General features: G+C 44.3%; 1 protein-coding gene across 1 annotated transcript in view; it reads left to right on the forward strand.

Moving 5' to 3' along the window:
• The window catches only part of slc2a15a (solute carrier family 2 member 15a), an 84761-nt gene that overhangs the window by 14398 nt on the left and 56157 nt on the right, over positions 1-14206 (forward strand). The window contains exon 2 of the mRNA XM_061745600.1: positions 13310-13408. Within this exon, the coding sequence (XP_061601584.1) occupies positions 13310-13408 (99 nt within the window). The remainder of the gene's footprint in view (positions 1-13309; positions 13409-14206) is intronic.

A 14206-nucleotide genomic window follows, 5' to 3' on the forward strand; every position in this document is an offset into this window, starting at 1 on the left:
TCAATTGCGCACGCAATCTTAGTTGATCACCCGCAAAACAGACAACAACAGCACGTGCAAACTTTTTCAGTGCACACGCAATTTAGTACTCTTTATTTAGGATCTTAGTAAATCGGGCCCTTAGTGAAATGTTTCTGCGCCGTTTCCTTTGGCTGGGGGGCCTGATAGGCCTCGTTGCGAGGAGTCTCTCTGCTTCACATGACGAGCGTTTTTGACAGGAGTATCGGACTCTTGAACTCCGGACTGTTGATCAGGTAGTGGTTGGAGGCTTTGCCAATGCCCGGTTGAAGAGACCCGGGCCGTCCCATTCTCCGCAACCCAGAGCCTCGCGGCAGGTATCGCGAGCACCTGGGCGTTTCCACAGAGAGCCTTACGCGACCTCTCCAACCCCGACTTTATGCACGTCACGTTGATCTGAGGGTTTGAGGAGTTGGTGATGAGTTTGAAGCAGGGCGTGGCCTTCACCTGCACTGGCGCGGCCAGCCGGTTCTCAGCAGGTCTCAGGAACACTGGCTGCTTTCTCTCCGGCAGCTGCAGGAACCGGAGGGTTGTGGGTTTGGAGTCGCCGCTGCTTGGAGGCGCGACGCCCTCTCCGGTAGACATTGGCAAAATCTGGTTTGTGGGCTCTTTCGAGACAGACTTCTCCTACAATCACCCAGCTTAAGTCAAGACGCTGGGCGTAGGGGGCGTTGTGGGTTCCATTGGATTGTTCTCGAACCTTGTATGTCTCGGCCGAGCAGGATAAGGATGGGTGCAGTGGACTCTAGAGCTAGGATCCTGCCCACAACCCGCTTGAGGTGTCCATAGTGTCTGGCGATCTCAGGCGTGGGGATTTTCGGACTTGTCATCTGGAAGCGTGTCACATTCGATTAGAGTGGGGAGTGCAATGTGGGTTTTGCCATATAGTGACTCGATGATGATTGTTAGCTCTTCGCCCTGTGGTTTCAATGACTCCCGAGCAGGCCTTCAGGGTGCCACGGTAACGCTTTTGAAAGAGAAAAGTAATAAGCCTCGTCGGAGGATGGAGACGCACGTTTTGACGTATAACACACCTGGGTGCATGTTACGGTTCGGGCTCTGAAGCGGCTGAAGAAATGGCATAAATTTTGCCAAAATGACACGATTAATTCAAAATGTCCGACTTCCTGTTCGGTTTCGGCCATGGCGCCAAGAGACTTTTCTTTAAGTTGCAACATAGTACAGGTGTTATTCGGCCCTTATTAGGTAGTAGAGATGATTCCTAGCTTGGCAGCTGGTTGCACGTTACGGTTCAGGCCGTATTAACTTCCGAAGGAATGGCATAAATTTCGCCAAAATGACACGATTAATTCAAAATGTTCAAAATGGCCGACTTCCTGTTCGGTTTCAGCCATGGTGCCAAAAGAGACTTTTCTTTAAGTTGCGACATGATACAGGTGTGTACCGATTTTCGTGCATGTACGTCAAACCGTATTGTGGGGCTTGAGGCACAAAGTTTTCTAGGGGGCGCTGTTGAGCCATCTTGCCACGGCCATTGATGCAAACCATGAGATATAAAATTTTTTCGCCAGGCCTGGCTTGCGTGCAAAATTTGGTGACTTTTGGTGCATGTTTAGCGGGGCAAAAAGGCCCTCCTTTCGTCAGAATAAAGAAAAAATTCCTACAGATACAATAAGGCCTTTGCACTGTAAGTGCTCGGGCCCTAATAATAAAAATTCCTACAGATACAATTGGGCCTTCGCACTGTAAGTGTTCGGGGCCTATTGATATTTTGTGGCTGGACGACGCTCTGGTTAAGGTCTGGTTAGGTTAATGCACCACTTATGATTGGTTAGAAGTAGGAAACGCTTGTGGTAAAAATAATAATTTCACATCACTTACTTACACTTACACTTACTCCGTCATCATGGCGACAGCAAACAACATGGTAAAATACTCGAATTTACGTTAAATACTAGAAAACACGGTTAAATACTCGCCATCAAAATAAAACAGCGTTAAAAACATGCTTTTACAAACTGACAGTAACAAATAGTAACTTGCGTGTCAAAAACTCATAACTTATCCACTATAATAAAGAATGATATATACATAATAATAATGTAATAATCTGTGTATATATCACGACAACGGATCCCATTGACTTTGCATAGTACAATATATTTCCGTGTTGGTGCCACGGAAAATAGTGGTGAGAGGTCGTGGGCATTTCACGGATTTTTGTGAGATTAGGTTGGTTAAAATAGCGTTAAAAACATGCTTTTACAAACTGACAGTACAAACAGTAACTTGCGCATCAAAAACTCATAACAGCCTGTCCTAACTGCACACGAGCGTCCGACTATCGAATCGCACTGCGTGGCATCGGACACTCTCTGTCCGCACTGAAAGCGTTATGGGCCCCCACGTTATTTTGATTGACAGCTGAAACACGCTTTTTAAAAGGCTGATTTATGGTTCTGCGTTATACCAACGCAGACCCTACGGCAGGGGTTTCCAAAGTCGGTCTTCGAGGGATTATCAGAATCTTCCAGCTCCCTGGCGATCTCTCTCCAGCCAGCTGTCGCTTTCAACCGGCTTTCAACAAGAGCGACAGGAAGAAAATAAAAGCAGGGCGCACGACAAATGTTCAGCTCAAAACGGATAACGAATAACTGCATCGCTCGAGGCCAGTTTGGACAGTCCAATAGAAAATAAAGCAATGGAATTGTTTTTGTCGCCGACGCTCGCTCACGTCGCATGCAGTTAGGACACGGTGTAACGTAGCCACTATAATAAAGAATAATATCTGTTGTGCCAGGGGGCGCTGTTCCAGTTATCAAGAGTTATTAATAATTTTATTCAACAATTATTCATAATTTAAAAAAAAAGTAGACTATTTATCAAATTGAATTATCAAAATGATTTAATCCTCGGGGAACCACCTGGATTTCCAGGAAAAATTATAACTTTTACAGCAGAAATCAGTCTGAGAAATAGATATTATTCTGCAGAGTAGTACATTTTACTATTATCACTACAGAATAATCGTTGAAGGCAATTACTAGTTCGGCTCTAGCTCTGTCAAACAGCCATTGTGAAAAATTAAAACCAATGCACATTTGGTACCAATAAGAGACCGAAAAATTAGATGCGGACTACTAAATATACGATCGTTAAGCTCCAAGTCTCTGTTAGTAAACGATATAATTACAGAGAGCAGGAGTGATGTTTTCTGCTTAACAGAAACATGGTTACAGGATGAAGAGTATGTTAGTTTGAATGAATCAACTCCGCCCGGCTACTTTAATCATCACATTCCTAGAAGCACGGGCCGGGGCGGAGGAGTCGCAGCAATTTATAACTCCAGTCTCCAAACAAAAATTGAACCTAAGTGCAATCATAATACGTTTGAAAGCCTCACGCTTAGTCTGAAATTTCCGAGCTGGAAATCAGAGAAGCCAGTTGTGTTAGTGGTAGTGTACCGGCCCCCTGCTGGCGCTTATCTAGAGTTTTTGTCTGAATTTTCAGATTTCCTTTCTGGATTATTGATCAGTACAGATAAATTCATCATAGTGGGTGATTTTAATATTCATATGGATGTTGAAAGCGATAATCTTAAATTAGCTTTCAATTCTCTTCTAGAATCAATGGGTATCTCACAAAAAGTGGACGGGCCGACGCATTGTTTTGGTCATACTCTCGATCTCGTTCTCACCTACGGTGTTGAAACTGATGGTCTGTTGGTGTCACCTGTTAACTCCCTTTTATCCGACCATTATTTAATAACGTTGGAATTGAATGTTGTTGATGTTGAAGTGCAGGGCAGGAGGTATTATTTTAGCAGATGTTTGTCTGATGAAGCTATTGCTAAATTTAAGGAGACCATTGCTCGTCTTGCGACAGTGGAAAATAGTGAAGCCTCTACTGAAGCAATAGAGGCCAGTGACCTGGGTTCTACCTCTGATGTTGATGTTGATTTTCTTGTTAGTAACACTGCTGATCTGTTGCACTCAGCTTTAGATGAAGTTGCTCCTTTGAAAAGGAGGGTTTCTAGCCACAGGAGCTTAACTCCCTGGTACAATTCAGATATTCGCATGTTGAAACAAAGCGTGCGTAAAATAGAAAGGAAGTGGCACTCTTGTAAGTCTGTAGACTCTTATCGTGAATGGAAAGATATTCTAATAGTATATAAAAAAGCCATTCGCAAAGCAAGAACAGCTTATTATTCAACGTTGATAGAGGATAACAAAAGTAACCCACGTTTTCTGTTCAGCACTGTAGCCAGGCTGACAAAGAGTCACAGCTCTGTGGAGCCGTGTATTCCTGCAGCTCTCAGTAGTGAGGACTTTATGAGCTTCTTTAACAGTAAAATCACGAGAATTAGAGAAGAAATCAACCAGCCGGTTGTGGGCGTTTCTTCAGCTTTAGCGACTTCCCTAGGCTCTGACTTGACTCTAGACTGTTTTGATCCTATAGACCTCCCTGAGCTGACTTCACTCGTTAATAGAGCTAAGTCAACCACATGTATGTTAGACCCCATCCCGACTCGACTATTCAAAAATGTTTTTTCTCTTATTGGTGTGACAATACTGGACCAAATCAACCTATCCCTAAGCTTAGGATATGTACCACAGGTTTTCAAAGTGGCAGTAATTAAACCTTTACTTAAAAAACCTTCCCTTGACCCAGACACCTTAGCTAATTATAGGCCAATTTCTAACCTTCCATTTGTATCTAAAATTCTGGAAAAGGCAGTTTCAAGCCAGTTATGTGACTATTTGTATAGAAATGATCTGTTTGAAGTCTTTCAGTCAGGGTTCAGAATGCATCATAGCACAGAGACAGCACTGGTTCGAGTTACGAATGACCTTCTTATGGCCTCAGATAAGGGATTAGTGTCCATATTGGTTTTACTGGACCTCAGTGCTGCTTTTGACACTGTTGATCATGGCATTTTACTGCACAGGTTAGAGCATGTTGTTGGGAGTAAAGGGACAGCTCTACGTTGGTTTAAATCATATCTATCTGACAGGTTCCAGTTTGTTCATGTACATGAGGTTTCTTCAGAACAGTCGAGGGTCTGTTATGGTGTTCCGCAGGGTTCAGTGCTAGGGCCAATCTTGTTCAGTTTATACATGCAGCCCTTGGGAAGTATAATCCAGAATCACGGCATACACTTTCATTGTTATGCTGATGATACGCAGCTCTACTTGTCTATGAAGCCGGATGAAACAGAACCGTTAGTTAAACTTCAGGCATGTCTTAGGGACATCAAGGACTGGATGTCCAGAAATTTCTTGCTTCTAAATTCAGATAAAACAGAGGTTATCATTCTTGGTCCAGAGCATCTTAGGAAGGGATTAGATGGTGTTGCGATGGCTTCCAGTGCAACTGTGAGAAACCTTGGTGTTGTTTTCGATCAGGATTTGTCGTTTAAACCATATGTTAATCAGGTTTGTAAAATAGCGTTTTTCCATCTCCGTAATATTGCAAAAATTAGGAAAATCCTCTCGCAGAGGGATGCAGAAAAACTAGTTCATGCGTTTGTATCTTCTAGACTGGATTACTGTAATGTGTTGTTAGCAGGATGTCCAAGTAATTTGCTGAATAGGCTCCAGCTGATCCAGAATGCAGCAGCACGAGTACTGACAGGAATTAGCAGGAGAGACCACGTCTCTCCAGTGTTAGCGTCGCTCCATTGGCTACCTGTAAAATTCAGAATTCAATTTAAAATTTTATTACTTGCATATAAAGCCCAAAACGGCTTAGCTCCGCAGTATTTACAAGATTTGATAGTGCCTTATGTTCCTGGCCGAGCTCTCCGCTCCCAGGGTGCAGGTTTACTCGTAGTTCCTAGAGTATCTAAATGTAGATTTGGAGGGCGGGCGTTCTGCTATCAGGCACCATTACTTTGGAACCAACTTCCAATCTGGGTTAAGGAGGCTGACACCACCTCCACCTTTAAAACTAAACTTAAAACCTTTCTGTTTAGTAAAGCTTATAGTTAGTGTTTGGTAAACCTCTAGCTGGTGTTGGTAAATCTCTAGGTAGTGTAAACTTTAGTGTGTTAGAGTCAGTAGTCATAGTCGCAGCTATAGAACAAAACTATAATAGTTAGTCTCAAATATAGCTTCGCGGTAGATATCCTGCTATAGGCTTATGCTGCAGGGGGGCACCGACATGATCCGCTGGGCGGTGCCTCTCACCCTTCTTCTCCTCTCCTTTTCCCTGCTTCCCTTCTCCATTACCATTTTTATTTATTATAAATATCTCATAGCTATCATTTTTGTCCATCGTTCCTGTAGTTTCTTGTGCCGGCCCCCCTTTTTTCTCTTTTGTGTATGTTTGCAGGCCGGAGCCTCAGGAGCTGCGTTCTGGCCTGTGTTCCCGGCCCTACCCCCCCTTCTTCCACCTGCCTACGTGGATGTCTGCTGTTGCTGCTTCCGCCTGCCTGCACCCCCCCCCCCCCCCCCCCTCTGGTCATCCCGCTACTCCTTCCACATGACTGTTGTGTGCTGCTGACGCCCCCCCCCCCCCCCCTCTGGTCATCCCGCTGCTGCTTCCACATGACTGTTGTGTGCTGCTGACCCCCCCCCCCCACCTCTGGTCATCCCGCTGCTGCTTCCACCTGCCTGCTGTGTGCTGTCGACGTCCCTGACTCCCCCAGTCTGGCCTTCGGCAGGAGGGTCCCCCCTTATGAGCCTGGTCCTGCTCAAGGTTTCTTCCCTCCTAAAGGGGAGTTTTTCCTTGCCACTGTTTGGCTTAAGGCTTTTCTCCCACTAAGAGAGTTTTTACCTGCCATTGTTTATATAATAATTGCTCGGGGGTTTATGTTTATGTTTATGTTTATGTTCATGTTCTGGATCTCTGGAAAGCGTCTAGAGACAACATCTGTTGTATTAGACGCTATATAAATAAAATTGAATTGAATTGTGACGAAATTCGTGCAAACAACACAAACAACAAACAACTTCGGGCAACAAACAACTTCTCATTGAAATCAGTCATAATTTATTTACATCAGGTACCAAGCAGATGGTAAAGCGATACCCAAATAAATCCTTATGGCACACTACGTTAAAACATAAAACACTAATTATCAAACAATAACAATAAAACTGCATAAGGAAAATAAATCAAAACAATAAACACGTGATACAAAACGATCATCTATGTTTCAAAACAACGTGGCTGCACGTGGCCGGCCAAAACATTTAAAGATGGTGGTGCCCTCGCCACGCCACGTGCAATCAGAGGGGATGACAAAACACGGCGTTTAAACCGTGAATAACTGCCGAAAAATGGCGCCACAAAATAAACAAAAGATAATAATGCCGGTAGTTGTCGGCGTTACACAGTAATATACGGACAGTAACTTCATCAAACATAGATTTAGCTCTGAACCGCTCTAGATTAAACTGATCACCCAGAACACATAAACCTCACGCCTCCTCTGGGTCCGGATCGGGGAGCTGCGGGCTCTGTCGACTGCGGGTCGTGTTTCTGCCGGGGTTTTCCAGTCAGAGTCTCTCGGTTCCTGTCTCCTCCTCCCTGAAACAAAATGGGACAGCGGTGGAGCGCCGCCTTGGGCCGGGCCGTGCTTTCGGATCGAACAGAGCCTCCCACACGCTTCTAGGCGCGGTGGGGCCAGTCACTTGTAGACGTGCGGCTCTTCTCGTCGGTCGCCGAAGCGCGGGCGTCACGGATCCCGGAAATGTAGCTCACAGCTGAGGCGAGACGCCGGCCGGCCATCCTCGAGACGTCCAGATTCCTGATATGAACAGAAAACTCGTAGCGGAAAAAAGGGGTTTCAGTCGGAGCTTCCAGTCCCAGCGGGCTCCCATCTTATGGCTGATGAGAGCGTGGGCACCATTCTCGTGGATCTGAGAAACTTAGAGAGGAAAGAGTTAGTGGGAGATGGGAGCCGCAGCGGAGCAGCACTCCGGGCCACGGGAGACTTCTCCGATTTCCCGGTAGGATGGTCCGGGGAATCTTCTCCCCCCCTCCCGGGGAAGAACATCGGTCTGGTCCCGATGAGCTTTTGGCAAGAAGCCAAGAGCTGAACGAGCTGAAGAGCTGAAGAGAAGAGAGCCCGCTCTCCAGCGCTCCGATGTGGCCCCCCCCCCCCCCAGAGGATCAGATCAGAAGGGAGAGTTTTGGGGGAGACACAGAGATTTTGTTCTCCGCGCGCTGCGTGACGTATCCAGCGCCAGGCCAGTGATTGGACGCGCGCCGCTTCAGGCGCCGCCCCCCCAAGGCACACTGGTCCTTGTAGTTTTTCAAGGCGGCCATTTTAAGAGGCATCCGAAGCTGATTTCGGGTTGAGCCAGCTTTAAAGTCAAATTCACATTCACAAAATGTTCATAAGCATTCATAAGTTCAGAGTTCACATGAGCACATGAACGGTAGTCCAACATATATAAATAATAATAATGTAATAATCAGGTTGCCGTCCAGCAACCAAAACGTTGCGAATTCAGATTCAGAAACGTTGCGGTTTCACATTATTCTGGCGAGATCTGAAACAACTTCGCAAAAACGAGCAAGCGAGTGATTATGTACATTCACTGAGTGAATATTATGAAAGTCAAATATATATTTCTGGGACAGAGAGACTGGGTTGTGTATCTGTAGGAATTTTTCTTTCTTCTTCTTTCTTCTTTATTTTTCCAACAAAAGGAGGGCCTTTTTGCCCCCGTAAAAACGTGCCCCAAAAGACACCAAATTTTGCACGCAAGCCAGGCCTGGCCAGCGGTATAGAATTTGATATTTGATGGTTTGCATTAATGGGCGTGGCAAAATTGCTCAACAGCGCCCCCTACAAAACTTTGTGCCTCAAACCCCACAATACAGTTTGACGTACATGCAAAAAAATCAGTACACACCTGTATCATGTCGCAACTTAAAGAAAAGTCTTGTGGCGCCATAGCCGAAACCGAACAGGAAGTCGGCCATTTTGAATGAATCGTGTAATTTATGTCATTTCTTCAAACCGTAACGTGCACCCAGGTTTGTTATATATCAAAATGTGCGTCTCGATCCTGCAAATATGCGCATTACTTTTCTCAGTCAAAAGCGCCCCCCATTCATCTGGTTGGTCCATATTTGATAGTTCCCCAAAAGTCACCAGATTTTGCATGCAAGCCAGGCCTGGCGAACAATTTGATATTTCATGGTTTGCTTTAATGGGCTTGGTCTAATGGCTCAACAGCGCCCCCTAGAAAACTTTGTGCCTCAAGCCCCACAATATGGTTTGACGTACATGCACGAAAATCGGTACTTACCTGTATCATGTCACAACTTAAAGGGGACCTATTATGAAAAACACGTTTTTCTTGTGTTAACATATATAAAGTGGTCTCCCCTCATCCTGCCAGCAGAGGGGAGACGAAATCCCATGAATTTCTGCAAGGTCTGTGACCCCCGCCCGACAGAATCCCCCAGTGTCACGTGATTTTTTTTGAGCCGATTAGAATCTGCGCCTATGGTGACGTCACCACAGTTCCCACAGCACGGACCCGGCAACTGCACACGAGTCAGCGGTAAGTTCCTTTTTTTTATGTTATTTATATATTCTTGGTCCAGAGCATCTTAGGAAGGGATTAGATGGTGTTGCGATGGCTTCCAGTGCAACTGTGAGAAACCTTGGTGTTATTTTCAATCAGGATTTGTCGTTTAAACCATATGTCAATCAGGTTTGTAAAATAGCATTTTTCCATCTCCGTAACATTGCAAAGATTAGGAAAATCCTCTCGCAGAGTGATGCAGAAAAACTAGTTCATGCATTTGTATCTTCTAGACTAGATTACTGTAATGTGTTGTTAGCAGGATGTCCAAGTAATTTGCTGAATAGGCTCCAGCTGATCCAAAATGCAGCAGCACGAGTACTGACAGGAATTAGCAGGAGAGACCACGTCTCTCCAGTGTTAGCGTCGCTCCATTGGTTACCCGTAAAATTCAGTTTAAAATTGTATTACTTGCGTATAAAGCCCAAAACGGCTTAGCTCCGCATTATTTGCAAGACCTGATAGTGCCTTATGTTCCTGTCAGAGCTCTCTGTTCTCAGAGTGCAGGTTTACTCGTAGTTCCTAGAGTATCCAAATGTAGATTTGGAGGGCGGGTGTTCTGCTATCAGGCACCATTACTATGGAACCAACTTCCAATCTGGGTTAAGGAGGCTGACACTTCCTCCACCTTTAAAACTAAACTTAAAACATTTCTGTTTAGTAAAGCCTATAGTTAGTGTTTAGTAAACCTCTAGCTGGTGTTGGTAAATCTCTAGGTAGTGTAAACTTTAGTGTGTCAGAGTCGCTCCTGTAGTTTCTTGTGCTGGCCCCCCCTTCTCCTCCCCTTTCTCTCTTTTGTCCATGTTGCAGCATCCTTTGCCGGACACCGGCAAAGGATGTGGGAGTGAGGGGGGCAGGGTAACGGCCCCTTTTGGGCGGGGGAGAAGGTTCGTCCCTCAAGACTCCTCTCCCTGGTCCTGCCCCTTTTCAACCTTTCCCCGACCCTGCACCCCAACCTGGGACTTGCTGATTGGGCCGGAGCTTCGGGAGCTGTGTGCTGGCCTGCGGTCCCCACCCCCGGTCATCCCGTTGCTGCTTCCACCTGCCTGCTGTGCTGTTGCCGTCCCTGACCCACCAGTCTGGCCCTCGGCAGGAGGGTCCCCCCTGATGAGCCTGGTCCTGCTCAAGGTTTCTTCCCTCCTAAAGGGGAGTTTTTCCTTGCCACTGTTTGGCTTAAGGTTTTTCTCCCACTAGGGGAGTTTTTACCTGCCATTGTTTATGTAATAACTGCTCGGGGGTCATGTTCTGGGTATGGGTCTCTGTAAAGCGTCTTATCTAGAGACAACTCTGTTGTATTAGACGCTATATAAATAAAATTGAATTGAATTGAATGTAATAACTGCTCGGGGGTCATGTTCTGGGTATGGGTCTCCGGAAAGCGTCTAGAGACAACTCTGTTGTATTAGACGCTATATAAATAAAATTGAATTGAATTTGTATGATCTTTGCATGGGCTAAGTATTTAGCTTAGCTCCGGAGCACCGGCGCCGCATACGGAGCTGCCGGAGCTGCTCACGGACCGGCCCGGCTCCAGTGTTCCGTAACGGAGCCACTCACTCGTTAGGTAAATTAGTAATACATTTTTTCTGTCTGGTTTCAGATCTTCCAAGCACCTGAAGCTGTTCAACGACACCTTCAGAAAACGCACGGCCCTTCCTTGAGCCAGCAATAGTGCATAAATTCTATTTATATACAACTCATATTTTATTTTTCTAACAATAAAGTTGCCATTTGTGAAAATTCAGTGTTGTGATTTATTTACAGTTAACATGATTCATCTGTCTTGTAACATAAGAAATGATGAGAAATCTTCCTGTGTGAAGACGAGGTGACTAAAGGCTGATTTATGGTTCCGCGTTACACCAACGCAGAGCCTACGGCGTAGGGTACGCGTCGATTTAAGGCAGAACCGTAAATCAGGCTTTAAGATCCGTTTACAGCGTGTAACTGAATGAGAGCGTCCGACTATCACGTCGAGCTGCGTGACATCGGACGCTCTCTGTCCACACTGAAACTGTTAAACTCGCGGCCAGTTAGGACAGTCTAATACAAAAAAAATAAAGCCATGGAATTGATTTTGTCGCAGAAGCTTCTCGCATGGGACACGTTTTGTGTACAACGCAGCCGGCTGCTCTGGCCGGAGCGAGGCTTATTCTCCTCCCCTCCTACACGTCATTCAAGCAGCCAATCAGCGCAGAGCCTCATTATCATAGCCCCCCCCGCCCTTAAAATGAAGAACAGAAAAAGGCTTTAGAAGCGGAAAAAATAAAAACATGGCCCAGAGACTGAATTTCTGATTTATGTAGAAAAAACAAGCTTTATATTGTTTTTAAGACATTCAAGGGCTGTTTAAAATATACATTAAATGCCACAATATTTCCCCTTTAAAGAAAAGTCTCTTAGCACCATGGCCGAAACCGAACAGGAAGTCGCCCATTTTCAATTAATCGTGTATTTTTGCTGCAATTTATGCCATGTCTTCGGCTGTTAATACAGCCCGAACCGTAACGTGCACCCAGGTGTGTTATACATCAAACCTTCATTGACCTTCATTGGCATGAATTAGCCCAGCCCCTTGTTCTGATTGGTCGATATGTGATAGTTCCTATTTTCTGCCATAACTTTTGAATGGTTTTACATAAAGACTCGTGGGTGGTGTCATCGGACTCGGTTTTGAGTCCTTGAACATAATTGGTTCAAATTGGCCCGCCACTTCTTCTTATTGGTCAATATTTGATAGTCCCTATTCTCTGCCATAACTTTTGAATGGTTTGACATAAAGACTCGTGGGTGGTGTCATCGGACTCGGTATTGAGGACTTGACCTTCATTGGCCTTAATTAGCCCCACCCCTTCTTCTGATTGGTCGATATGTGATAGTTCCTATTTTCTGCCATAACTTTTGAATGGTTTAACATAGAGAGTCGTGGGTGGTGTCATCGGACTTGGTTTTGAGTCCTTGAACATAATTGGTGCAAAATAGCCCCACCCCTTCTTCTTATTGGTCAATATTTGATAGTACCTATTTTCTGCTTTAACTTTTGAATGGTTTGACATAGAGAGTCGTTGGTGGTGTCATCGAACTCCCTTTTTAATATTTGACCTTTATTGGCATGAATTAGCCCCGCCCCTTTTTCTTATTGGTCGATATTTGATAGATCCTATTTTCTGCCATAACTTTTGAATGGTATGACATACAGACTCGTGGGTGGTGTCATCGAACTAGGTTTTGACTCCTTCACCTTAATTGATGCAAATTAGCCCCGCCCCTTCTTCTGATTGGTCGATATGTGATAGTTACGATTTTCTGCAATACATTTTGAATGGTTTGACATAAAGACTCGTGGGTGGTGTTATTGGACTCAGTTTTGAGTACTTGAACATAATTGCTGCAAATTAGCCCCACCCCTCCATCTGATTGGTGGATATCTGATAGTTCCTACTTTCTGCCATAACTAAATGTCCAGGCCTGAAGACATCTCATACAAGTCATACAAGCGTTTCCACTGCAGCACGCCTGAACGTGCACAAGGGTGCGAGGGCCCGTTCATCGCGGCTTGCAACTTTAATTTATAATAACTTTTGTCAGTAAAATATTATTTTAGGGACCATTTGGGGTTTTTCTTCCATTAATGGAAGGGTACTAAAACTCTCTATTATGTCTCTATTTGTCAAGATTACCTAAATGAATTATTTTCCCATAATTTTTTGAATGTCCCCCACATATTGTCAATCTGCTTACATATTGTCAATCTGCTTGTCAATTTGATCTTCTCTTTGCAGCACCTGACTGGCTCTTTGTTAGCAGTGGCATTCCTTACTTCGTTTGGGAGTTCTATGCTTTATGGCTACAACCTCGCTGTGGTCAACTCCCCTGCTGACGTAAGAAATAAACACACATGCACACATACACACGTGCTGAAATACGTATCCTAAAAAACCTTGTGTCCTAATGCTTATTTATGAAGTAGGTGTCATAGAGTGTCAAATTATTGTTGAATAAGTTGAATAACTATGTAAAATTGTGAGCACAGCATGGGCCAGAGTGACTTTAACACAGATAATGGAGCCAGGTGGTCATCAGTCCTCCTGTCTGTTCACCAGGCCATTGCTTCAATAGCATTGTATTTAAAAATTAAATATGGTTTCAGCAGAGCCGTGTAACCCTGAATAATAAGGAGTACGTGTAATTAATGGGTAAATTCCATTATTCACAAAATAGTTGAATAAACATTTTGAAGTAAGGCATAAAAGTAATACAATACGTAAACATGTACAACAACTGTTCTGTAATACTTGGCTGAAATAGTTCATTATTTGTGAAATTACACATTTACTTTTTAAGTATATAAATAAATGTCCTACTTTACTTCAGAATGAATGTAGGATACTGTGCCAAATGCATGACCCAGACTAGAAAGAGAGGATTATGCCAAGCTGCTTTGAAATAGGTAAATATTTTTCATGCTTGCATTGACTATGTTTCTCATTAAACAGTGGGAATATCCTGATTTGTTAAATGGGAAAGAGTGTTCTGTATGTCAGATTTGTATGTCAGTTCATAAAAAAAAAAGAAGTTGATTTTCATACACACCAGTCAGTGTCACATCAACCCATGAAAACTGTCTTTATGCTTGTGGTCTTGTTCTTTGTATCGGAGTGATTATGAGCATGTGCGGA

This window comes from Cololabis saira, chromosome 17 (genome assembly GCF_033807715.1).
Source record: "Cololabis saira isolate AMF1-May2022 chromosome 17, fColSai1.1, whole genome shotgun sequence".
NCBI classification, from domain to species: Eukaryota; Metazoa; Chordata; class Actinopteri; order Beloniformes; family Belonidae; genus Cololabis; species Cololabis saira.